Here is a 25,163-nt window from a genome sequence, read left to right on the forward strand (position 1 = left end):
AAGGATATCATCATTTCTTTTCAACATATGCAGCAATTACTTCAGCAACAAACTCAAGCTAATATTGAAGTCAATGCAGAATTGAAGGTGCTGAGAGAAAATACTCAGGTTATGTATATATTGTTTAAATATATTTCTATCCCCTGTTTAGTTGCATTTAAGTATCTGGTTCTATCATTTGACTTTAAAAGGTAAGATGCTAGATTCCTTCATCAGTTTTCTGTACAATGTCTAAAGTAATATATTTTTAACATTTGAGTAGCTAGTTAAATGTTAAATTTTATCAATATCTGGCTTGAATTTTTTTTTGAGACCTGGTCTCTGTAATATAGTCCTGGCTGCCCTGGAATTCATCGTAGAACAGACTGGCCTCGAACTCAGAGAGATCCATCTGCCTCTGTTTTTAGTGCAAGGATTAAAAGAGTATGCCACCATGCCCAACTAGTATATGACTTCATTTTGTAATGACATAAGTGGAATTTTTCTTTGTTTTAGAACTCTGGCCAAGGTCAAAATCAAAGATTGAAATGAAAAAGTGTCAGTCACATTTTAAAAGAACCAAGTCTCAGCATTTGGAGGCCTATCTTCATCAGAATATGGTCAAACTACCATTGTTAGCCCAGTCCTTTCAGCATCATCTTCACAGTAGGTAGAAAATAATTGGAAGGGAAAGACTTAGGGTTACTAATATTTTGGACTTTACACTCCAAAAGAAGAGGCTTCTCTCTTGCCTCCGTCTTTCATGGAGGATCCAGTTAAATAAGGAGTCTACAAGGAAGATTCATTGTGAGATGAAGGGGGCTACTATCTTATTCCTTGGCTGGGTGCTTGAGGTGCCATAGACAACGGGGAGTCCCTTCACTGTTACCAGTAGAGTAAAGTGAAGGCAATTCATGAGGAAATTTACCAAGAACAAGAGTAATGCTCAGGTCTGATCTAGAAATTTAAAAGACTTTCAAAGTTCTGGAGTAATCTGTGTCTGCGAGGCTTGACATGTATTGTGTTCCAGAAGAATGTGGCCTTGGAAAGGTGACGAGACTTTGTTGGTTTTGTGCTCAGGTGAAGGAACATGCCTGGGTTTAACTGTGCCAAATGATGACATGACCATTCCATTATCTCACCAGGGGCTGGGGCATGTGCAAATGGGGTGGTCAATACAAGTTATTTATGCCCTTTTGAGGGAGCTCTCTAAGCAGCAAATGAAACAGTAAATTGAAACATTTCCTATGACAATTATAGCCATCTCCCCTGTAGGGATAGTTACCATAGAGATTTAGGGTTAGCTTCATGAGTGAGCCCTAATTGAGTGGTCACAGAGAGACTTGCAATTAGAAGTGTCTTCCTTCTGTTTAATTTTGAACTCAATGTTTTGAAGCTTTTAATGAATTTTATCTTTTGAATTTATGTTTTGTAAATTAAATCTCATGGTGCATGGAAGTTTGTGTTGGAGGCTGGGAGCCTCAACAGGCATTTTCTTGTTTCTGTTGTCTCTCAGTCTTGGTTCTTGGCTGTTGGTTCTTCTGTCTTCTGGTGCCTTGGTCCCTTGTCTAACCACCCATTCCCTGCATCTTTTCATTAATTTTGGAAAGCCTTACTTTGTACTGAATGCCTAGGTACAGTAGAAGAAGTTTGATGTGGGTACATGTACCTTGTGGCACTCTGGGGAGGCATGGCTCTTCCTGTTTCAGGTTCGCAGCACCTTGGCATGGGCAGAGTGAGTATTCAGTCTAGTGCAGAATCAATACCTGCCTAGCACTCTAATCTTGCAGCAGTTACCCTCCTAGGGCCTTGGGTTTGTGTAGAGAGCCCACGGAAAGGAAAGATTGCTTCCTTTGCTGGCTGGAATGTGATATATGGGTGAAGCAGGTGGAAGGAAGAAGTGGGGTCCAGAAGCTAGTGACTCTTGCTCATGCAGAGTTGTCATGAAGCTTTTAGGCAGCTGTGAGGGACTTCATTTGTTCTGTGATTTTTTTCCTTGTCCAAAGAACCATGCTATTAAATAGAAAATGAAATGTCCTATGAAAGAGAGAGAAAAATGAAAATTTGCCTATTTTAATACCTCTAGTAACATGTTTACTCTGCCTTTTTGTTTTGTACCAGGTCACACAAATTTTGTTTGTCCATAATTATTGAATAGAACTAAACTTAAGCAGAACAAACCAATTAATCTAGCTGTCGATGCCCTATGGCTTATCGTATAAAGGGTTATGCCTGTCTTTGGTTATATAGGAATTAAAATGTCAAAGATACAGAGGGAGAGAAGTGGACTGCTAGAATTAAGCTATTCATCCCCTTAACCTTTTCACCTATCCTTATAAAAGGCTAGTAGAAAACCAACTTTTACAAGCAAGAACCTCTTCACACCCTCTCCCAAGAGCATATAATTTACCACAGCCTACAGAACGCTGTTTATAGGCACATACCATCATGTCTGACTCAAATTCATTATAAGTAGCTGTTACCAAGGTCACCTAGTAATCCATGTAAAGGAGTTTAAACATAGTTTTGTGGGTGAGCCCAAGTATTAGAGGTTAGCTAATTTATTTTATGATGGAATAGAGACTCAGAAAATGTAAGCAGTATTGTTTGGGGTCTTATAAATTGTGGAAAAAACAATGTTACAGCTTTTCCCTGGTTCTAATCCAGTACTATTTCTTAGTGTTATATGTTCAATTGTTTTTATCTGTGTAGTTTTGTAGACCAGGCTGACCTTGAACTTGCAGAGATCTACCTGCCTCTGACTACCGAGTGCTGAGATTAAAGGTGTGCATCACCATCAACCAGATTCAACGTATTTTTATAGAAGCATGACAGCTATTAAATTTGTGTGTTGGTTATGTGTTTTTTTTCGACTTGATATGAACTAAAGTAGTCTGGGAAGAGGAAACATCCCTTGAGGAATTGCCTCCATGAGATTAGCCGTGAATATGTCTGTGGAACATCTGCTTGATTTGTAACTGATGTGGTGGGGGACACAGTTTAATGTAGTTGGTGCCACCCCTGGGTGAATAGTCCTGAGTTGTATTAGAAAACCAACTGAGCAATCCTTGCAGAGTGGAGAGCAAGCCGTGTCCCTCCATGGTCTCTGCTACAGTTCCTGGCTTCAGTTCTAGCTGCCAGATTTTTCCCTGACTTCCCTTGATGACATCTACTCTAACTTGTAAACCTAATAAACCCTTACCTTGTCAAGTTACCTTTAATCATGGTAGTTTTCACAGTGATATAAACTAAGAAAGTTTGTTAAATTAGTTGTACAAAAATTATACTAAAATTTTATGGTATTTATAGTGATCATTGCTTCGAGCTAATAACCAAGTCTGTAAGTATGGCCCTAGGACCTTTTAACTGTGTTTATCAATATGTTAAGTATTCAAATGCCTTTCTCTTTAATTATTACAATTATTACCTGTATCTTGATATCATATAGAAAGCTATATAATATCATAGTACATTTCAAAATATTGTCAAGTGACCCACTAAGAATTCAAACATTATCATCCACCATCACCATCATTTTATAAAACAGAACATTTAAAAATATATGTATTTAAAGATAATCTAGAGATAAAGGACAGATCATTATAAGAAAAATCAAATAATCACATTTGGCCATGGATGAGAGAAGTTTGTCATGGATCAGTGCTTAGCTGCAGACTGATGTCTATGAACCACTGATGTATTGCATAACAAAATATTAATGCTGAGCTGTTGCTAAGGATTACATTGCTTAGATACGGCAAGTGTTTTCTTGAGGAGCATTCTGATTCCACCTGTACTAAAAGGGATCGTTGCTCTTAATAATGGCCGACTGGTTTTCAGTTTCTGCAGTTATATTGTCATCTGTCTTATGATTTTAGCAGTAAATTTAGAAAGATCATAGATATCTAAATTCTAGTTGTAAGTTTAGTTATATTCCTATAGTCATAATATTAAGAGTAATTTTCATATTTTATTCCTGTAGTTATCGTATTATTACTGCATTAACTAGGGCAATTTACTGTTTTTTGATGATTAAAGCATTTAATGCATGATTTCAGTGTGACCTCTGACCATATCATTTTTTGCAGATGTTTTTCAGATTTGTTAATTCAGTTGGAAATAACAGATTTTCATGTGTGTTTATATTCATGATAGAGTGTAAACTCTATGAAGACAGCAGCATTGTAACTGAAGGATCATTAAGTGTGTGAGATAGTGTCAAGCATACAGTAAGACCTTGCTGAGTGCTATTAAATGAATCGGTGCTGTACCATGAATAAACTCAGGCTCTTCCCAAGTCAGAAACTACCTGGTTAGGTGAAGGTGATTAATTAAACCTACATTCACTTTTGCTGCCTTGTAAACAGTTATAAAATGGCTGTAAATCCACAAGGACATGGAGATGATGGAAGAAACATAAAAGGTTTTAAAAGTGAACTAGATTTATAGTTAGTAGAAACAGGAAATAGAAAACTAATTCAAAGTCATGGAAATGAGGCCTGGGATGTAGTTGAGTGGTAGGATCCTTGCCTAGCACTGAGTTTTATGTTAGCCTGTTACACACTAGAGTCATTTTGGACAAGAGAACCTCAACTGAGAAAATGTCTCCACTAGATTGACCTCTGGGTAAGCCTGTAGTGCATTTTCTTGATTAATGTGGGAGGGTTCCGATCAATGGGAAGTGCTACTTCCTGGAATGGTGGTCCTGGGTGCTATAAGAAAGCAGGCTTCACTTGGCAGTGCATGGTATACAAAACAAGTTCCAGGACAGGCTCCAAAACATAGAGCAAAAGGAAGAAAGAAAAAAGGAAGCAACAAAAAAGAGAAAGAAATCAGACTTCACAAGCCACTGGCAGCAAGCAAGTAAGCAGCACGCCTCCATAGCCTCTGCATTAGCTCTGTTTGAGCTCTTGCCCTGATTTCTCTTGATGATGGGTTTTGACATGGAACTAGAAAGCCTAAGACAGTGAGACACTGGATTGTATTTCTACACCACCAAACAAAACTAAATCCAGAAATGGCCAGGAATCTGTAGTATTCTGTGTCCTTTGAAGTGAGATATATAGTTGAAAGATCCAGATGAGAATATCTGTGTAAGACTCCATTGCAACCCCACATTCCCTCTTCGACCCCACAGGTACTGGTTCTCTCCTCTTTGGTTTAGGCTTGGAGGTGTATGCTTAGAGTTTGAGAACTGAGGTTGAAAGGGATCTAGTGGTATGCTGGGGCTCCCTTATAGTCGGGAAATTAGTTGTCAAAATAGTAGTGGCCTGAAATTGACCTTGTCACTAGCAGAAATGGCAGCTATTAATTTTTCTCTCTGCCCCTTCACTCTCCTCCCCCTTTCCCCTATTTTCTGCCCTCTCTCTCCCCTTCTCTTTCCCTCCCTCCCTTTCCTTTCCCCCATCTTCTGCCCTCCTTCTCTTTACCTCTCCTCCCCTTTCCCTTTCCTTTCTCTATTTGTCAAAACACTGTTGGAAATATTATAATGAAAATAAAGTCAATAGTCTAATCTGCCAGTGTAGTTTTCCCAGTTATAGGACAACTATTCTAATTCCCAGGAGATTCTTTTCTGGGGAAACTAACCTGGCCGAAAGGGAAGACTATGGTTGCTTCATTTATGTGTTCCCAAAGAAATAGTTCAGCCAGAACTCCCTACAGTGAAGTCCAGTGTTTGACAAAATTGTGAATATCTTTAAAATACCTCATTCTTAAGTATGAATAGATTATTAAGGATTACTGGACACTAGAAGAAAGTCTCTCATGTGACAAGCAGACAAAAATAGGAGTCTAAAAAGCATGTAAAGCTAAAACTGCTTATAGGAAAAATTCTTACTAACCCACAGGACAAGGATTAGAAATTCATAAACACAGAAAGATTGTTAGATTATGTTGCGATAGTTGTTTAGAAAGTAAAATCAATAGACACATGGATAAAACTGGGAAGTATCAGGCTGGAAAGATGGTTCGGATTTAAGAGCACTTCCTGTTCTCTCAGAGATCCTGAGTTCAATTTCCAGTACCCACATGATGGCTCACAGCCATCTGTAATGAGACCGGATGCCTTCTTCTGGACTGTAGGAATACATGCAGACAGAACACTGTATATATAATAAATAAATAAATCTTTAAAAAAAAACTTGGAAGTAGCTCAAGTGACCTGAGTTAAATTCCCAGAACCCACTAAAAGTCCAGCAGGTCTGTGCCGGGCAGTGATTGTTCATGCAGAGGCATGCAGGTCTCTGTGAGTTCAAGGCCAGCCTGGTCTACAGAGATAGTTCCAGGACAGCCAGGACTACACAGAGAAACCCTTTTTTGAAAAACAAAACTAAACAAACAAAAAAGCCAGCCATGGTGGTGTGTGCTTCCCATGACTGGGAGGCAGAGACAGGCAGGTCCCTGGGGTTTACTGGCTGGCGAGCCAGGTCACCTGCCTGGTTGGTGCTCCAGTTTAATGAGAGATGCTGTTTCAGAAAAGTTCCTGAGGAATGATAACACCTGAAGTGGACCTCTGGTCTTCCTGTACATACACACATGTACATACAAGTTAAGAAGATGTAAATGAGAGGAAAAGAGTTCAGGAATCAGTCTAAAGAGTCTGGTATGTTTCAGAAAAAGAGAAGCAAGAAAATAGAAGGAGAAAGAATGATGAAAGAAACAATACAAAAAGTTTCACAGGCCTGCAGGGTATGAGTTCATTTTGTCTAATATGTGTATATCATTATAAAATGTACATTACATATTTAAAAAGACAATTTTAAAACTGCAAAAAAGTATGGAATGCAAAGAATTAGGAATGAGAATAACACATTTGTCTTAACTTTCTCATTGACAAAACTGGACAGTAGAAAAAAATGTAGTTGTGTCTGCAGAAGTTGGGAAGAAATCTCCAAAGCAGAGTTGTTCTGCACTCGGCTAATCCAGTTTCTCAGTAGACAAGGAGGATCCCAGAAACAATTACCATCCATACCTGCTGACAATGGTTTGCTCTACCCAGAAAAGGAAATAAAGATGGGACCATGGGATCTGGGAAACAGGAGACTGAGGGAGAGGAGGGGATCCTCACTGATAACCTGGCTTGTACAGTCAACTGAGAATACTAAATCAAGTTGTAATGGAAGGATGGAAGGGCTCCAAAGAAGTGCAACCACGTACCTGAAGGAGGTGGTATTTTTAAGATAGGGTATGAACCAGGAGTAATTGATTGACACACCTAATATATACTGTTTTAAGAACATGATGTTCCTGGAATAGAGATGTGGTATGTTCTCTCATCTCTCTCCTAAACATTGATCTACTTTCTAAAATAGAGTATGCTATCCATTTATAAATAGATACTGTTAGAATGCTAAAATACTAAGCACCTATTAATTATCAACACTATATATTTAGAAACTATCCTATATATAACTGTGAATTAAGGAAATATGTATTAAATTAAAATGTTCACATTATCCTGAAATAGAGAAATCTAAGTAGGTCTTCATTTAGGTGTTTCAAAGTGCATTGTTTCTAGTGGGACAGAGAAGAGTGTTCTTGTCACAAGTTGCAAAATGCTTTTTATTAGATGTGTTGTCATGATCTACACACTGATATTCTAGATGTTACTGAGAACTCTTTAAATGGGATGTACTTAAGACTTTCAAATGAGATGAATTTGTATTCAATAGTATGGGAGGTAAACAGGAGATCGTTTGCCTTTTAGAAAAGCACATTGCAGAGCAGTAAGTATGTGTGATAAGGTTCTCAGCTGTGTGTAAAGACGTTTTGTTCACTTTTCCTGCGGTGACAGCCTCTGACTATAGAAACTTATAAAGTGCTGACTTTAGGAAGAAGAACTCAGAGAGACTGCTTCCACCTTTCTTTCCATTTTGTATTGTTTTGTGTAGCTGGAAATTGTTATCATGTATGCATAGCTTTATAAATGATAAACAGATGAACTTAAAATTCTAGATGCATTAGATATAAAGATACTATTCTTCAGTTTGCTTAAATTACAGATAGTAAAGAGACCTAATAATATTAGTGATAGGGATTCATAGTTCCTAAATTTTAGTCTTAGAAAACACTTGATAATATTTTTATTTTTAAATTAAAAAAACGTTTTATTCTTTGTGGCTTTTGCATCATATATATGTTTATATATATATTTGTTTTGTTTTGTGTTTTGAGGGAGCAGGATAGGGTGATTCTTTTACATTAGTTCAATGAAGTAACTAAGTGATGTGTTAAGTAAGTTAGTCTAAAAAGTATTAATTTGAAATTAAAATTGTTTTTAAGGGTTTCTAGCCAGTTAATTCCTAAAATAAACAGGTAAAAACATCTCATGTAGTTAAAAATTTTAGTAGGTTAGGTTGGATTATGCTACATTTCATGCTTTTCAATGCTGTACTTTATATTACTTTTTCAGTACATTAAAACTTATGCAGTGAAACTGAATAATGGCAATGTTTTTATACCCTTTTATAGCCGTTTCTTCATCATAACCTCCCCCTATTTCCTGTTAGCAAAACTCTAAGCACCTTTCTGTTAATTTATGAAAATTATTGTTGAGGTAGCACATTATCACTGATCTGTATGGCACTTTCAGCATGTTCCACGCAAAGGTCTGAGCAACATAAAACACATCAAAATTCATTAATGTGGTATTGATTATTTTTTGGATAATTAATTTTATTGCAGACCCTTGAAAGAGATAATGAGCTGCAGAGGGAGAAGGTAAAAGAAAATGAAGAAAAGTTCCTTAATCTTCAGAATGAGCATGAGAAAGCACTAGGAACTTGGAAGAGACATGTAGGTTTATTAAATTGTAAAATATTAAAGTATTTAAAATAGCTATAGACATTTAAAATAACTATTGAATGCTAAGAAAGTACTACAAAACTGATAAGTCAAACACATTTTCTTCTTGTACTCATAATTCCATCAAAGTGAGTGTATTTTTAAAAACTAAGTTTAATAAAATTCCCTTTAGTGTTTTCATGCATGGAAGACTATATGTGTATGTGTTTATATACATGTATAAAACATATGTGACTATATAGAATAGCTATTAATATGTGGCAGAGAAAATTAATTTTCATCTAAATAAAATGATTCGGTGCATCTTAGTGAATTAGAACCATATGTAAACCATTGGTAGCAGGGCAAGGTTGCTTTCCTCAGTAGTTTTGTTGAGATGTGTCAGAGCCATGTTAGAACGTGTTTGCAGTAGTTGAGTTCTGTTATACTAATACTTTGTTATGAAATTACATGTTGTAAACAGTTGCTTCCTTTAAGTCATTTTTCTCTTTTACACTAAATGTTAATTTTGATAAGATATGTAAAACAAATGTAGAAATGATGTAAATTAAAGTTGCAAAGCAAAATTTTACTTCAAAAACTGATAGATCACAAAATTGGATTTTCTAGTACCAATTTTCATTGCCTTTTCAGCTCCTTAGGAATTAAGATAATTGTCTTTAATCACTCTTTAAAAAAAGAACTAACACAGTAGTTCACTGAGTTTATGGAACTATAATTTAGAAATATGATTCTATTTTAGACTGCTATGTTAATTATATCATTTTCTTTATTATACTAATGTATATCTGAATGTAAGTTTTATAAAATTCTATGTAGGTTATTTTATTTGATTTCTGATATAGAAAACAGAATTTATTTGTAGTTAATTAGTTTTCCTAATTCAAAGTTTCAAGAGATCAATTTGGTCATTGTTGGTTTTGATATGCCTTATTTAAATCTAAGAAAAATATTTCATACTTAACATTACAATACTAAAATTGGTTACAGGATTTCATACTTACATCACAATACTAAAAGTTGGCTAATAATCTCCACCAGGAAAATGTATCATCAAGGAACAAGTACAGTAACATCAGTTACTCTGGTTTGCATTCCAGGAGCTGTAAATTAAATGTAACATACATGCTGCATAAACTGGCACCTGTGTGTGTGTGTGTGTGTGTGTGTGTGTGTGTGTGTGTGTGTGTGTGTGTACAGTTGTGTGTATCTGGAAACTGGGCTTCCACTGCCTGTGCAGTTAAGCTAAGCAAAGCAAGCTAACATTTGTTTTCTCTTCTGTGAATACAACAGTAGCCATCTTCCAAGGCAAATGAGTGATTAAGAATGGAGGAAATGGGGCTGGAGAGATGGCGTATCTGTTAAGTTCCCAGCACCCATACTGGAAGGCTAATGACCAGGGTTTCTGATGCCCAATTCTGGTCTCCGTGAACACAAACTTTTGCACAAGTACACACATAAACAGCTAAATAATACTTTAGAAAAAAAGGAAAGACAACTGTATTGGTAAAGCTATAATTTGTAAGTTTAAATAAAATAGTTTATCATAAGATTTGCAGATTATGTAATCATAAACCACATATCATAAACTATCATAATTATAATCATAAATCAAAACTATAATAAGCTAAGCAGAATAAGGAAAGCCACTTATGTTTTGTAAGGATTTTTTAACTGGAGAGCAGATCTATACAGTCTTTGTGTCTATGTGTTTGTAATCACATGTGAAGTTTCTATGGAGGAGCATCACCCCCACAAGAAAGCGATTGTGAGCTGGCCATGCAGTGGAAACATGAGGCTCAGGTGCCAGAGTCTGTTGTAACACTTAGTGTTCTGCACCTCCAGATAGCTCAGCTAAACTCTGCACATCCAGTGTGCAGCAATGAAGATAGATTTCATGACTAAGGCGAAAAATTTTGTAAGAAGGTATTTAGGGGCACAGGCACTAGGTTCAATTTTGGATTTCAATTGTTACTGCTCCTTTCTGTTTGCACATGGTTAAGTCTCACATTTCTCAAAGAGTGTGAATATACAATCATGTTTGTTAAACACTGATCACTATTACAACGTTGTTTCTTAATTCAGATAGTTAATTTTGTTATTATTTATTTTATAAAACATTAATTTTTCAGGTAAAATATATGCTCATTTTGACTTAATTTTATCCTAGGTTGAAGAACTTTGTGGAGAAACGAATGAGATTAAAAATGAGTTGTCATTACTTAAGAAAACTCATGCTAAATTGGAAGAACATTACAACAGATTGCATGATCAGAAAAAAAATGAGGAATGCAAGATGTTTCAGGTAAAATTTTGGGGGGTATTAACTGTTAAATTAGGTGATTTTTTCCATTTTATATTTTAAGTTGCTCAGCATTTTAACAAGTTACTTATAACCATGTTGTTTGTCGTACAATTTTATTTGGCATATGTGTGGAGTTTAACATAAGATTCAAGAGTCCCTTGGATTTAGATTTTTAATTATCCTGAGGCCACATTTGTTGAAAACCCTGTTCTTGCCCAGTATAGTGGTTCACACCTTTAATCCCAGCATTCATGAAGCAGAGGCAGGTGAGTGAGTTCAAGGTCAGCCTGGTCTACATACCAAATTTCAGACTAGCCAGGACTGCATAGAGGCACCCTGCCTCCAAAAAAAAAAAAAGAAAAGAAAAGAAAAGAAAAAGAAAAAAAGAAAGTTATTCTTTCTCTCACTGTAGCCTGCGACTTTCTCTGAAATCTGTGGGTCTGCTTCTAGACTCTGTTGTGTTGATCCTTTTATTTATTAGACACTTAAATTGATGCCAGCAGCACAGTATCTATACTAGTGCAGCTCTTAAACTCATCTTCACATCACATCCTTCCGTTGTGTTGGTTTATTTTTTCCATTACTTTTGGCTGTTGTAGATTTCTTACAGTTCCATTTCACTTCTAATATTTATCAATTTATGCAAGAGAATTCCCCTCTATTTCCATTGAGATTGTGTTAGTTTTTCTCAATTTGATGCAAACCAGAATCACCTGGGAAGAAGGACACTTAATTGAAGAATTGCCTCCATTGGAAGCCTGTGGTCATGTCTTGATTAATGACTGAGGAAGGGGCAGCCCCATGTTGGCAGAGCTACCTCTGGGCAGGTAATCCCGGGTTGTATAAGAAAGGCAGCTGAGGAAGCAAGCCTGTAATGAGTCTTTCTGTCCTGCCAGCCAGCTCCCAGTGATGACACAGAGACTTCTGATTAATCATGGAAGCTCGGCCTATAGCTTAGGCTTGTTCCCAACTAGCTGTTTAACTTAAATTAACCCATTGATATTAATTACGTTCTGTCATGTGGTGTTACCTCTCTTCCATCTTGCACTTCCTGCTTCATCTCCATGTCTCCTGTCATCTCCTCCATGCCTAGATTCCTCCTTTCTTTCTCTCCCCAGAAATCCTGCCTATACCTCTTAGCTGTTCAACTTTTTATTACAACATCTTCACACAGTGTACAAATATCATGCAACACAAGCCAGTAAGCATTCATTAGAGGTCTCTACTTCAGTTCCTGTCTCCAGGTTCCTTCCTTGAGTTTCTGCCTTGACTTCCCTCAAAATGGACTGTGACCTGTGATTTGTATGATGACATAAGCATTTTTTCCTCTAAGTTAATTTTGGTCAATGTTTTATCATAGCAACAGAGATGCAAAACGAGGACAGTCATTGTTTTTCCTCAAGACTCAAACTTGTCATGGGATGTGCCCTTAATTTGTTAATGAGTTCTCTGATAACTGGAAAAGCTGGTGGATTTTCTGTGTTGATTTTGCCCTACTTTTCTGGACTTTCTTATCAGATCTCAGAGTTTTTAGGGAGAGTAGTGTTTTTCTCAGTATAGGCTTGTATCATCTACAAGCAGGGATAATTTAACTTCTTCCTTTCCCATTTGTATCTCCCTCTCTGCCTTTTTTTTTTTTTTTTTTTTTTTTTTTTTTGGTTTTTCGAGACAGGGTTTCTTTGTGGCTTTGGAGGCTGTCCTGGAACTCCCTTGGTAGTCCAGGCTGGCCTCGAACTCACAGAGATCCGCCTGCCTCTACCTCCCGAGTGCTGGGATTAAAGGCGTGCGCCACCAACGCCTGGCCCCCTCTCTGCCTTATTACATTATTAGAGGACATGTGTCAGTGCTTCCCCTCATTGAGTACCATGCTGGCTATACAGCCTTTTTATTATGTTTAGGTGTATCCTTCTGTGCTTGGTTTCTTCAGTGCTTTTAGGAGGGATGTCGGTTTTTCCTAAAAAGCCTTTTCTCTATCTATTTAAATGATTCTATGATTTTTATCCTTGGCTGTGTTTGTGGGATATGTTTATTGGCTGTATATGTTGAAACATTTTTTTAATTTTTAAAATTTATTCTATGTGTTTTCACATCAAGTATCTTCATCCCATTCATTCCCTGTCCCTTCATATCTGCCCTCTGCCCCTGCTCCCCCCAATAAAATTCGAGATAAAAAAAAGAAGAAAATAAAATGAGAAAATAAAAAAGGGAAATAATTAAAAATCTCATCATGGAAGCTGCAGTGCAGCCCAACAAGTCATGCCATATACCCCTTTGTCTACACATCGATACTTGCAAGTTTTCATTGCAAAGAGTCTGGTTCAATGCTGGGCCCCCACTAGGACCCTTTCTGGACATTCGGCTGCCACCCTGTGTTGTGGAGATCTTACAGCTTTGGGTCTACAGGTCAGGTCCCTTCACATGATCAGTAGATCATAGATGGTATGGATTTTGGGGCAGGCCAAGTCATATCCCTGAGTCTGGAGCTGAGCACCTGTAGGTCCTACAGATGGGAAATGGGAACAGTTCTGCCATGGTCACAGTTTTGGGGCTGGCTTACTTACACCTAAGCTAACAGTATTGGTTCTATTGTGATCCCTGGCAAGGTGCAGGGCCAGTTCTACCGAGTGTTGCAGCTGGTGGGGGTTAGGGATGGGTTTCCCACCCTGTTGAAACATTCTTTTGTCTCTGGGATGCATCTCAATTGACTGTGATATACAATCTCTATAGTGTGTTGTTGAGTTCTGTGCCAGGTGTGCATGATGTCCTATTTATACAGCTACTCAGTGTGTGTTTTCCATTGTTCTTTATATCTTGATTGATATTGGAATGCAGCATAACTTTGGTCTAGTTTTGAATAACCAGTGTTCTTTGAGTGGCTGATAAAATTAAACATGAGTCTGTCCAGTCTTGGACATTTTATTGTTGTTGCTGGAGAATCTTTTTAATTATTATATAGATCTCACTGTGTGTTATTGATTTGCTTAGGTTTTCTTATATCTTCTTGGTTCAATTTTAATAGGCCATATTTGTCTAGGAGTGTTCATTTATTTTATATTTTTAGAATGTATTGGATTATAATTTTTCAAGATAGCCCCTAATTATGATCTGGACTTCAGGGATATCTGTTATGTTCATTTTCATTTCTTGATAGTGGGAATTCAAGTTATTTTTCTTGACCAGTTTGTTTAGAGGATTTTCTGTTTTTCTGGGGACTAGGTCTCATTGGTTTTCCATGCATTTTTGTTCCCTTGCTATTTTGACGTTCCTTTCTTATTTTCTCCATACTAGTTACTTCAGATTTATTTCCTCTTTCTAGCTGCTGTTTATTGCACCTTAGAGTACTGATTGTTTACTTATCTTGTTTTCTAATTGCAAACATTTAGAGTGGCGAAGTTTCCTCTTGTTGCTTTTACCTGTATTCTGTAGACTTTGATATAATTTTCACTTTTACTCAATACCATGGAATGCAAATGCTAGGAAAACACTCTGGCTCTGAGATACATCCCAGCCCTTGTAATTTTATTTTTAAATGATGATGATGATGATGATGATGATGATGACATGGTTCCCTTGTGTAGCCCATGCTGCCTTTAGACTTGTGGTCCTTCTGACTCCATTTCCTGAGTACTGGGTTTACAGGTATATGTCACCAAATCTACCAGTTCAAAGTGTCTTAAGACTTTTATTGTGGAATACTTTTTGACCCATGGATATTGGTATGACCTTTTAGAAGTATGTTGTTTAATCTCCAAATATTTAAGAATTTCTAAATTAAATTTGGTTGTGGTAATATAACATTTTATGTAAGATTTATTTTTCATCCCTTTAAACATATCAAGACTTGTTTGATGATGAAGCATATTGTCTACCGTGGTGACTATTTCATGTACCCTTAAAAATCAAGTTATGTTCTGTAGCTTCTCTGGCGAATGGTGGACAAGCGAGGCAGCTGCTGGCCGCTCAAGCCTCTACTACCTGAGTTGTTTGTGCTCTTGTCCCACCTTAAGTTTCAACTGTGAATCTCCTTCTCCTCTCAGTTCTGCTCAGTATTGCTTCATGCATTTTAAACTCAGCAGGCATTTGATCTATGATAGTTAGGGCACATTTATGACTGTTACATCCTCCTGATTAATTGGCCTTTATTTATATCATTATCAAGTGTCCTTCTTTATTGTGGTAATACTTGCTGTCCTAGGTCTAGTCTATGTAATAATGAATATATCAACTCCACTTTTATATTGTTTTAAGATTTTTATTTTAAAATGTTTTTATATAATGTATTTTGATCATGTTTTCTTTTCCTCCAACTCCTCCAAGATTGTCCCTATTTCCCTATCTACCCAACTTCATGTTCTTTCTCTGTCTCAAAGAAAGGAAAAACAACAAAAAAATTGAAAATACAAAAAAAAACTTAAAAAATCAGTAAGACAAAAAGTCAAAACAAAAATTAATAATGTTTATAACTTTAATTACTGTAATAGAAATGTTTATTTTCTTCCCCCTCTTTTTGGTGCTGTTGTTTTTTAGACAGGATCTTATATAGCCTAGGCTACCTTGAACTCATTGTGTAGCAAAGGATGAATTTGAACTTATGGTCTTCCAGCCTCTGTCTCCCTGAGTATTGGGATTCCCAGCATGCAGAATGCCTTTTATTTATTTATTCCTAGAGGACTATTACTTACATTTTATTATTGTGGTTATATATATGTATATATATATATAGCATTAAGTTTTCTATTTTAACATTTTGTACACATAGCTTAATGGTGTTAAGTACATTTACAATAAATATTGTTCTGTACCAATAAAATCATATGCATTAGAACAGGCATGGGCCTGGATTTGTCCCACAAGAGATGGCTTGCTGATTCCCTACTCCAGAGTTTGTCATAATGTATTTTCAAATAATATGCCAGAGCTTTTTATGGGAAAAAACCCTCTACATCCATGTTGTCATTGTTCTCCTTCCTGTCCTTTGTGTTACTGTTAGTATACATTTTGCTTCTACATAATTTATGGACTTTACTGTATAATGTTTCTCATTTTGCTTTAAAAATTACTTTAAGTTCCAGGTGGTTGTGGTGCATGCCTTTAATCCCAGTACTTGGGAGGCAGAGGCCGGAGGATCTCTGTGAGTTCAGGGCCTGCCTGTTCTACAGAGTGAGTTCCAGGACAGGCTCCAAAGCTACACAGAGAAATCTTGTCTTGAAAAAACAAACAAACAAACAAAAATTACTTAATTACCTGACAAAGAAATAACATTAGATAAACTGCTTCCCATACACTTCCATGCTGACCATTCTTGTCATTCTTCATTCCCACAGGAATAGCTTGGTAACTGTAGAGATTTTTCTGTGAAAGAACAGTTTTCACTGTAGTCCTTTGTCTGGGTGATCTTATCTCATATATTTAATCTACTCATCTAATAATTTACTTTGAAAAGGCAAGTTCAAGGACATATTACTTCAGCATGACTAGAAATAACAGTAAATGTTCTAGAAATATATACTACTTGAAAGCACTTTGTAGTTAGTTCTACCCAAATGAGAATTCTTATTTTGCTGTGTCTAATCTTTTCATAAAACTGGTATAACTAACATGTGTGCTTGTTCCCAGATCCCTTCATTCTTTTGCCTGTAACTTATTTGGTGAGCATTCACTTGCCATAGTCTATTGCCACACACTGTGGAAAATGATGAAAACATGCAGAGATCATACAGGTGTTTGTGGGAACTTGTGCTATCGAAGGAGAAACAGGGACATGCATAATTATAACTCTCTGAGAACAGCACCTGAGGAGAAGGTGATATCAACAGGCAGGGCTGCTCACAGTAGATCTCACACCTAGGAAGCGTGCTTTGTGAGCTGTCAACAATAAGAACATTCCAGGCACAGGTAATACATCAAGTAGGTGAAATAGTATAGTCAGAAATAAGAAATATAAAACTTTATTCTATATGGACCTAGTAGTTTAGTGTGGTTGCAGAGGATTCTGGTAATACAATCAGTGACAGGAAAGCTTGAGAGGATAGGCACAGTAGAGAGAGGAGGACCGTCCATTTATAGGAGTTTGCTTGAGAGGATAGGCACAGTAGAGAGAGGAGGACCGTCCATTTATAGGAGTTTGCTTTTTACAATTTTGGGTTTTTAAACAGAAGAGTAAAATGATCAGATTTACTTTTTTGAAAGATCATTTTAAGATGCATGAAGCTCTGGGTTCAACTCCCAGCTCTACATAAAACTGGGCATGGGCTGCAAACCTGTAATCCCAGCACTTGGGATACGAGGCAGGAAGATCAAAAGTTCAAGGTCATCCTTGCTCACAGTGAGTTTGAGGCCAACCTAGAATACATGACATCATGTCTCAAAAAAATAAAAAAATAAATGATGATGTAAATACAGTGGAACAAAATAGCACAGCAGTCTAAACAGAAACGCTGATTTTAATATCCATAAAAGAAGCTTAGGAGTGATCTGATGAATACAAAAATGAATGTATCAGTAGGCAGAGCTAAGAGAATTGGATTGTGAATTCCGGATATGCTGGCCTACAAAACAATATCCTGTCTCAAAAAATATAAAGTTTGCATTCATGAATAAACTTCCAGCATTCATTTATTTTTAAATTGAAATGGCTTTTTAAAATCAATAAGTCATGCATTTTCATGTTAAGAAATTTAGATAACACAGAAACTTTAAAAGACAAAACTGGGGGCTAGAAAGATAGTTCAGTGATTCAGAGCACTTAATGTTCTTGAAGAGGACCTCAGTTCCATTCTCAGAACACATGGCAACTTACACCTGCAATTCCAGTTCTGGGGGATCTGATGCCCTTTTCTACTCTCTGTGGTATCCTATATGCATGTCCTATGTATAAACGCATGCAGGCAAGCATATATACAAATAAATGAGTAAATCAATAAATCTTAAAATGTTAAATTGAAAATCATTTATAAGCTCACCTCCCAGAATGGATAACTGCTAAATTTTGTGACTTTCCAGGAAATGTTTTATACAAGGATTTATAGAAACACATTTAAGACATTCATATGCATACACATTTTAAAAATTAAGGTATTTTCCTTTGCATATTGGGGATCCTGCAAAATTTAAGATATTTTCTTTTGCATGAGTGTGCAGGTATATGTGCCCATATGCAAGTAGAGGGAGACCAGAGCAGGAAGCCAGGTGTCTTGTATGGTTGTCCTTTTTATTACCTTGAGACAAGATCTCTCACTGAGCCAGATGATCAGTATTTAAACTAGGCTAGGCCGGCCAGTGAATTTTCAGCATCTGCCATGCTCTGTCTCCCCACTCCCAGTGCTGGGTTGCAGACATATGCAATTGAGTCCAGATTTTAAATTATTTTATTGAGAAAATATATATACAAACTTGTCATTTTGCCCTTTTGTTTTGTTTTTCCAGACAGGGTTTCTCTGTGTAGCCTTGTCTGTCCTGGAACTCACTCTGTAGGTCAGGCTGGCCTTGAACTCACAGAGATCCACCTGCCTCTGCCTCTGGTCCACTGGGATTAAAGGTGTGCACTACGACTGCCTGACCATTTTAACCATTTTTAAATGGTTGCACCTAAAATTACAATTCAGTGGTTTTTTTCAAGCTTCTTCACTTTCTGTAGCTCCTATTAGAACTCTGTCCCTTTTTACTATTTGTAGTATTCCACCATATGAACATGCCAAGTTCTGCTCATTTGTTGATGTACACAGGATTATTCCCATCCCCTGGCTGGTGTGAATAATGCTGCTATAAGTAATGAATCTCTGCATCTCTGTTGTTGGTTGGAGAGTCCTTATCTGTGGTCCTATGGTAAACGGAAGAGTAGAGAGGAACTGCTAGGTCACATGGTAATTATGTTTTAAACTTTTTATAATTTTACCTTAAAACAACAAGAACAAAACCTTCTGGAGCAAGGCAATTGTGTTGCACACCTTTAATCCCAGTACTCAGGAGGCAGAGGCAGATGAGTTTGAGGCCAGCCTGGTCTACAGAGCAAATTCCAGGACAGCCAGGGCTACACAGAAACCCTGTCTCTAAAAACCAGAAACAAAGAAACAATCCCTAAACCCAAACCTTCTAAATAGCAAACACCTTTCTAAATCAGTAAATCTATATAATGATTTCCATTGTTTGGCTAAGATATGCCATGATAAATTCATCCATGCCTTTCTTATCAGACATCCTCATATAAACATTTCTGTCATCATTTCTTGAAGGTAAATGTTTAGAAATCATATCACTGCAGCAAATACCTTGTTTGCCTCTCCCTCCATCCCTCCGTCCCTCCCTCCGTCCCTCCCTCCATCCCTCCCTCCGTCCCTCCCTCTCTCCCTCTCTCCATTTGTTTGCTTTTGGAGACACATATCTGTGTATCTTTTACCAGCCCGGTCCTCACTATAAACCAGGCTGGCCTCAAACTCATAGCCTTAGCCTTTTGGGTACTGTGAACTCAAGTGTGCAGCCCCATGCCTGGCATTTTACCAGTTTTAATATGTATTTTATTTTAATGTGTTTGTCAGCTAGAATTTTTTTTCCTGGGCTTTAGTTTGTTTTCACTTGCAATTAAACATTTTCAGCTATCTCCCACTACATCTCTAAATTGGCAAACCTTCAGCCAAATTAACCAAAAGAGATGATCCAAATTAATAAAATAAGATATGAAAATGGAGGCATTACAACAGATACCAAGGAAATTCAGAGATTTGTAAGAACATACTTTAAAATCTATATTTTGCCAAACTGGAAACTCTAAAAGAAGTGGGTTAATTTCTAGATATGAGGCTAAAGTCAAATCGAGATGAACTTAATCTCCCAACTAAAAAAACTCCAGGGCTAGCTGGATTTAGTACAGAATTCTACAAGACCTTCAAAAAGGAACTAATGCCAATAATTTTTTTATTTTGCAAAATAGAAACCAAAGGAATGTTTCCAAATTCCTGTTACAGAGTCAGTATTGCCCTGATACTCAAGTCAGACAAAGATCCAATAAAAAAGAAAATTATAGGCTAATCTTTGATGGACACGGATGTACAAAATTCTCAGCAAAATACCCACAAACTGAATTCAAGGATACACAAAAATGATTATATGCCACGATTAAATTGGCTTCATCCTAGAGATGCAGGGATTACCATATATAAACATATATAAATCAGTAAACAAAATCCAACACATAAACAGACTAAAGGACAGAAACCCTGTGGTTATCTCATCAAATGGAGAAAAACCTTTGACAAAATCTAACATCCATTCATGATAAAAGTTCTATCTCTAAGGCTTTCCTTTCTATGTTGAGCTACATTTGCTGCAAAACAACTCATGTTCTTTTTCTTCGTTACTCCTATTCATTCTTAGGCACAAAGCAATTTGGTTTTGTCACCCCAGCCCATCCATCAATCACTACATCCACTGGACACTGTATCTAACTAATCACTACATCCACTGGACACTGTATCTAACGTATACTTTCAGTCTCTTTTAAATACTTGAGATTTTCCCCCTTCAAATATCCAACTCCCTTTTCTTTACTGTATTTCACTGCTTTATTCTTTTCTTTTTACCTCCTAGGTGGCCCCTTAAACTGGAAAAAAAAAAAGAGCTCTTATTACCAGTAACTGAAGACAGTGTGCTGTAAAGGTTTTGTATATATGATTCAATCTTGACAGCATTTTCATGAGCTGGGTTTAGTTAACTCACTTAGAAGGAAAAGTGAAGGATGTCTCTGAAAGTCTGCATTCATCTCCCTCTCAAACCCCCTCCCTGCTCTCCCCATCCTCATCTGTGACTCCTCATCATACTTCAAAGCAGGGACATGGGATTCTACATGCATTCATGGTGCTGTACATTCCCTACGTTTTATTAAAGTTGTCTTGTCTTTTCTAGTTTGAATACCAAACTAAGTTTTTTGAGGGCAGGGACTGTGTTTTGTTCATTATTGAATTCCTAAGCCTAGTGCAGTGCATCGTGGGTCATGTGATCAGTATTTTATGTGAGAGACAGAGTCCACACTGTAGTCTAGGCTGACTTGGAAGGCACTAAAGTCCAGGCTGGCTCCAAACTCCTGATGATCCTGTTGCTTCAGCCTCCTGAGTGCTGGAAGTGTAGGTATGTGCCACCACTCGCAGTTTGTTTGCTATCTTATAGGTATATAAAATACTACTTGAACAATTTGCCTTACCCAAGTTAATCCTACCCCTAATTTGCCTGCCTGTGAGGTATAATAATGTGATAGACATGTTTGAAAGCATTTGATTTCAAATAGAAATTGCTGAATAGCTGAACTAAAATCCACTTTTATCAGCAAAGTTTGTTCAAATATTTAGCACATTGAAACAACCTTTTTCTATTTTATACTAGAATATTCCGGAACTAAATAATGAAAATAGTGATGAACTATCCAGTAAAAAATCAGAAAACACCAGCATACAAAAATACAATTCTGGTCAAGAAATATGGGGGGAAAATGCAAAGAGTTTTTGTTCAGATACCGATCACAACAGAGAAAAGGAAAAAATGAAAGACCTACCTATAGAAGAAATTGCAAAAGGTAATCTTAAAAGTACATCATTGGTAAAGCCCCATGGTGGGCCTTCCCTGGTGTTTAAGGGGGCTGTCAGTTACACAGCTTTGCTTTAGGGCCTTTCCAGTACATTTGGGAAACACCTCTTCATGTGTGTGTAAACAAGCATTCTGCAGAGAACATCCTCTGGGTCTCTGGCGTATTTCTGGTGAGCAGCAGGTCATCTTGGTTTAGATACCCACAGTAAGCATCGTAATGATCTCTAGTTTCTCCATGATGAATAATTGCTTTAAGTGGCACTGACCTACATGCTCAACTGAGGGTGAATAGCCACTTGGTGGAGATGTTGGAGAAAGAATGATTGAACCAATACAATCCTTTAAGACCTGAAATTTATGTTCTAAGTTATTTTAACTATATTTATTACATGATATCTATTGTTAAAGCAAAGATGGATAAAATTTTCTTGGGTAAGGAGATATTCTGTGAGTTGGCACAAAATTATTCCAGAATTTTAAAATACTTGAGAGTAATAAACAAAAAAATGATGATTGTCAAACATTGAAAAGCTAACTATCAACTTGTAATTGTTGTTAGACCTGGGTTGTAATGGAGGTTACTATATACATTAATTTTTATTAGTTATATGTTCAGATAGGAATGTACTTTGTGCCCCCAAGGAAACTATAGGAAAAAATTCAGACCATTGTGTAACTATATCATACTGCTTGCCCCACTGGGTAATAACCTCATGCTGCTTGCCCCTTTTAAACCAAAGTGATTTTGCTATTGTGAACTAACAAGTTTCAGAGTAGAGCCAAGACTTTAGCATCCATATACTTGCTTTAGTATAGGAACTCAAAATTTGAATATAATTGATGTCATGGTCGTATGATTAATGTTCAATAGACTATTTAAGGCTAAATATGTTTTCACAGAACATAGGTGACACGTTATAAACAGGCTTTACTGAGATGATAATATTTTATTGTGTTCTCTTCATGACAGATTTACAACCTTTTGAAATAAGTGCCAAAAACGAAACTAATACTATGGTATTTCAGGACAGACACCAACGTGGAATGTCCCCAAGCAAAGTCCTTTGCCTAGATAAATATGTAAGTGATCAAGAACAAGCCCTGAATGTTACTGACTGTAGAAAATCAGTCACTGTAGAAGTAAAAGACAGGGTTTGCTTGGAAAACGACAATGGATGCTCAGAACTGAAATCACTGAACAATTTCTCTTTAGTGGTAGATGAATCACTAGAAACAGAGAAGATATGCCTAGAAGGAATGGAAGGATTAGGTCTTCTCCACAGTGGTGTAGATGTACCTCTAGAGACTCAAAGTAACAAAGCACCCTTTAATGGCATTTCAAATGAGATGGCCCACAAAAGAAACTATAATACAGAAGTTTCTGAAAACAAGCCATTGAAACAGCAATTCAAATTGCTTCCAGCAGATCTGGTAAATGCTACAGAGAAGGAAAGTACAAATCATGACAAAACCAAAGCAGGATTAGATTCATTTCTAGATATAAAACTCAGTCTTAATGAGTGTAAGAAACATGCCTCATATGATCCTAGTAATGTTATGCTAGATGATAAGTACCGAAAAATAAAACAATCCTCACGTGAAGAGAGTGAGTGCAGCATAGGACCTTTTTCATGTAAAGCTGCCCAGACTCCTGAAGCAACTGTTGTCTCTGCTATGGTGATCAGTCCACCCTGTCCATCTACTGTCTCTGAGAATTTGAAAGTACTTAACAATTCAGAAAACACTATTAATACTATGCCAACATTGGGGAAACCTGCCTCAAGTCCTGCAGAAAGAACTACAAGGAAAAATATGAATAACATACAAAACAGTCCATTTAAGAACCATTTGGAATCTTCAGAAAGCAGTGTGAACATCTCAGACTTTCAGATTAACCAAGGGGACAGTCTTGCTCCACAAGCCAAAGATTTCAAATCTATAGTTCCCATGACAGAAAAACAGCTTCCTAGTGAGAATCAAATAACCGAAGCTACAAAAAGTGGTCTCTTTTCCTTGGTGGATGTTAAGGAAAAACAGTGCATGTTGCTAAGTGATAGAGAGAAAGCAGAGGCATTAAATGACATCCTGTCAGAAGGAACGTTTGGTGAAGGTCAGATGGAAGAATCACGTTTGTCTCATTTAACACCATCTGCAGACTCAGTAAACACAAGTGCAAGGTCGGCCTTTGATATTCCTACTCCAGATAAAAAACTCAAGAAAACGCCAGGATATGTGAAGTTTGTAGCCGCTAGTCCTTGGTCAGAAATAAATCAAATGAAAAAAGTGGGCACTTCGCCTTCCAGCTTTCCTTTATTGCTGAAGGAGAGACCAGTAAGTTCAGAAAGCAAAGTGATTACTCAAGTGACTTTTTGTAAAAAGGTTGGTCTGGATGACACCAGGAAAAATATTGAACCAGGTAAGAAAACATGGCATGGTTAAATTCTTTCTTTTTTTCTATTACTTAACTCTTCTGGACAAAATCTCCAGATTTGTTTAAAGTGAAAAAGAATACACGTGTGTTTGTATATCTAAGTTCACCTACACATAATGCAGTGCAAACATAAATGGAATGGTTTTCTCCAGATGACTTTTTTATTTATTTATTTTGGTTTTTTGAGATAGGGTTTCTCTGTATTGTTTTGGAGGCTGTCCTGGAATTCGCTCTATAGACCAGGATGACCTCTTACAGAGATTCACCTGGCTCTGCCTCCTGAGTGCTGGCCAGACCGGCCAGATGACTTACTTTTTAACATAATCTAAGTAGTAGTATCAGTATATCATCAACCACATTTGGAAGTGTTTTTCATTGTCAAAGTATGGCACCACCAGGTCTAGAGTTTAAATTAGGAATAACTACCTAGTGAATCAGTCTGAGTTAATTGGTCTTTTCTCTTTCCCTGTTTTTCCTTTTATACCTGTTCCTTCACCAACACTACAAATCCAACTTGTTCTTCATTTTATTGGCAAAAGTAGAGCAAATGAATTTCATATTATGTTTTATTGTTATTGCTTGAATCACTTTAAACCTTTAATAATTATGTACCTGTTATATTCACATTAAAGATTAGAGGGTCCATTTTCTTCTTAAAGTAGTATATGAATGACAGAATAGCCTTTAAAAAATAACTCCAGGAAACAAAGTACAACCAGGTGAATTACAGGATTTGTCAGAGAGATGTAGATGTTTGGGGGTAATACATTGAGGTTCATATTCCCTGCTTGTTTAACTTTCACTACAGATATTTAAAATGCACTACATATTGGGCAGTGGAAGTAGCTGGTAAAGGCACTTGCCATGTGAAAGTAAGAACCAGTGTTTGATTTTCAATGCCCAAATGCTTGTGGGTATAGCAGCTCACTTGAGTTACAGCAGAGTCTTGGAATCCTTGGAGGCAGCTGGCTAGCCAAATTAGCTGAATAGGGCCAGTTTTGTGTTCAAATGAGCACCCTACCTCTATATACAAGCTGAAGTGAATGAGGAAGTCATCTGATGTCAGCCACTGCC

General features: G+C 36.9%; 1 protein-coding gene across 1 annotated transcript in view; it reads left to right on the forward strand.

The window, feature by feature from the left end:
* Positions 1-25,163, forward strand: part of Ccdc73 (coiled-coil domain containing 73) — a 108,704-nt gene that overhangs the window by 77,988 nt on the left and 5,553 nt on the right. The window contains exons 11-15 of the mRNA XM_005064544.4: positions 4-108; positions 8,662-8,772; positions 10,952-11,086; positions 21,458-21,647; positions 22,629-24,074. Coding sequence (XP_005064601.1) covers positions 4-108; positions 8,662-8,772; positions 10,952-11,086; positions 21,458-21,647; positions 22,629-24,074 — 1,987 coding nt within the window. The remainder of the gene's footprint in view (positions 1-3; positions 109-8,661; positions 8,773-10,951; positions 11,087-21,457; positions 21,648-22,628; positions 24,075-25,163) is intronic.

Source organism: Mesocricetus auratus, unplaced genomic scaffold, assembly GCF_017639785.1.
Source record: "Mesocricetus auratus isolate SY011 unplaced genomic scaffold, BCM_Maur_2.0 Super-Scaffold_100004, whole genome shotgun sequence".
Taxonomy (NCBI): Eukaryota; Metazoa; Chordata; class Mammalia; order Rodentia; family Cricetidae; genus Mesocricetus; species Mesocricetus auratus.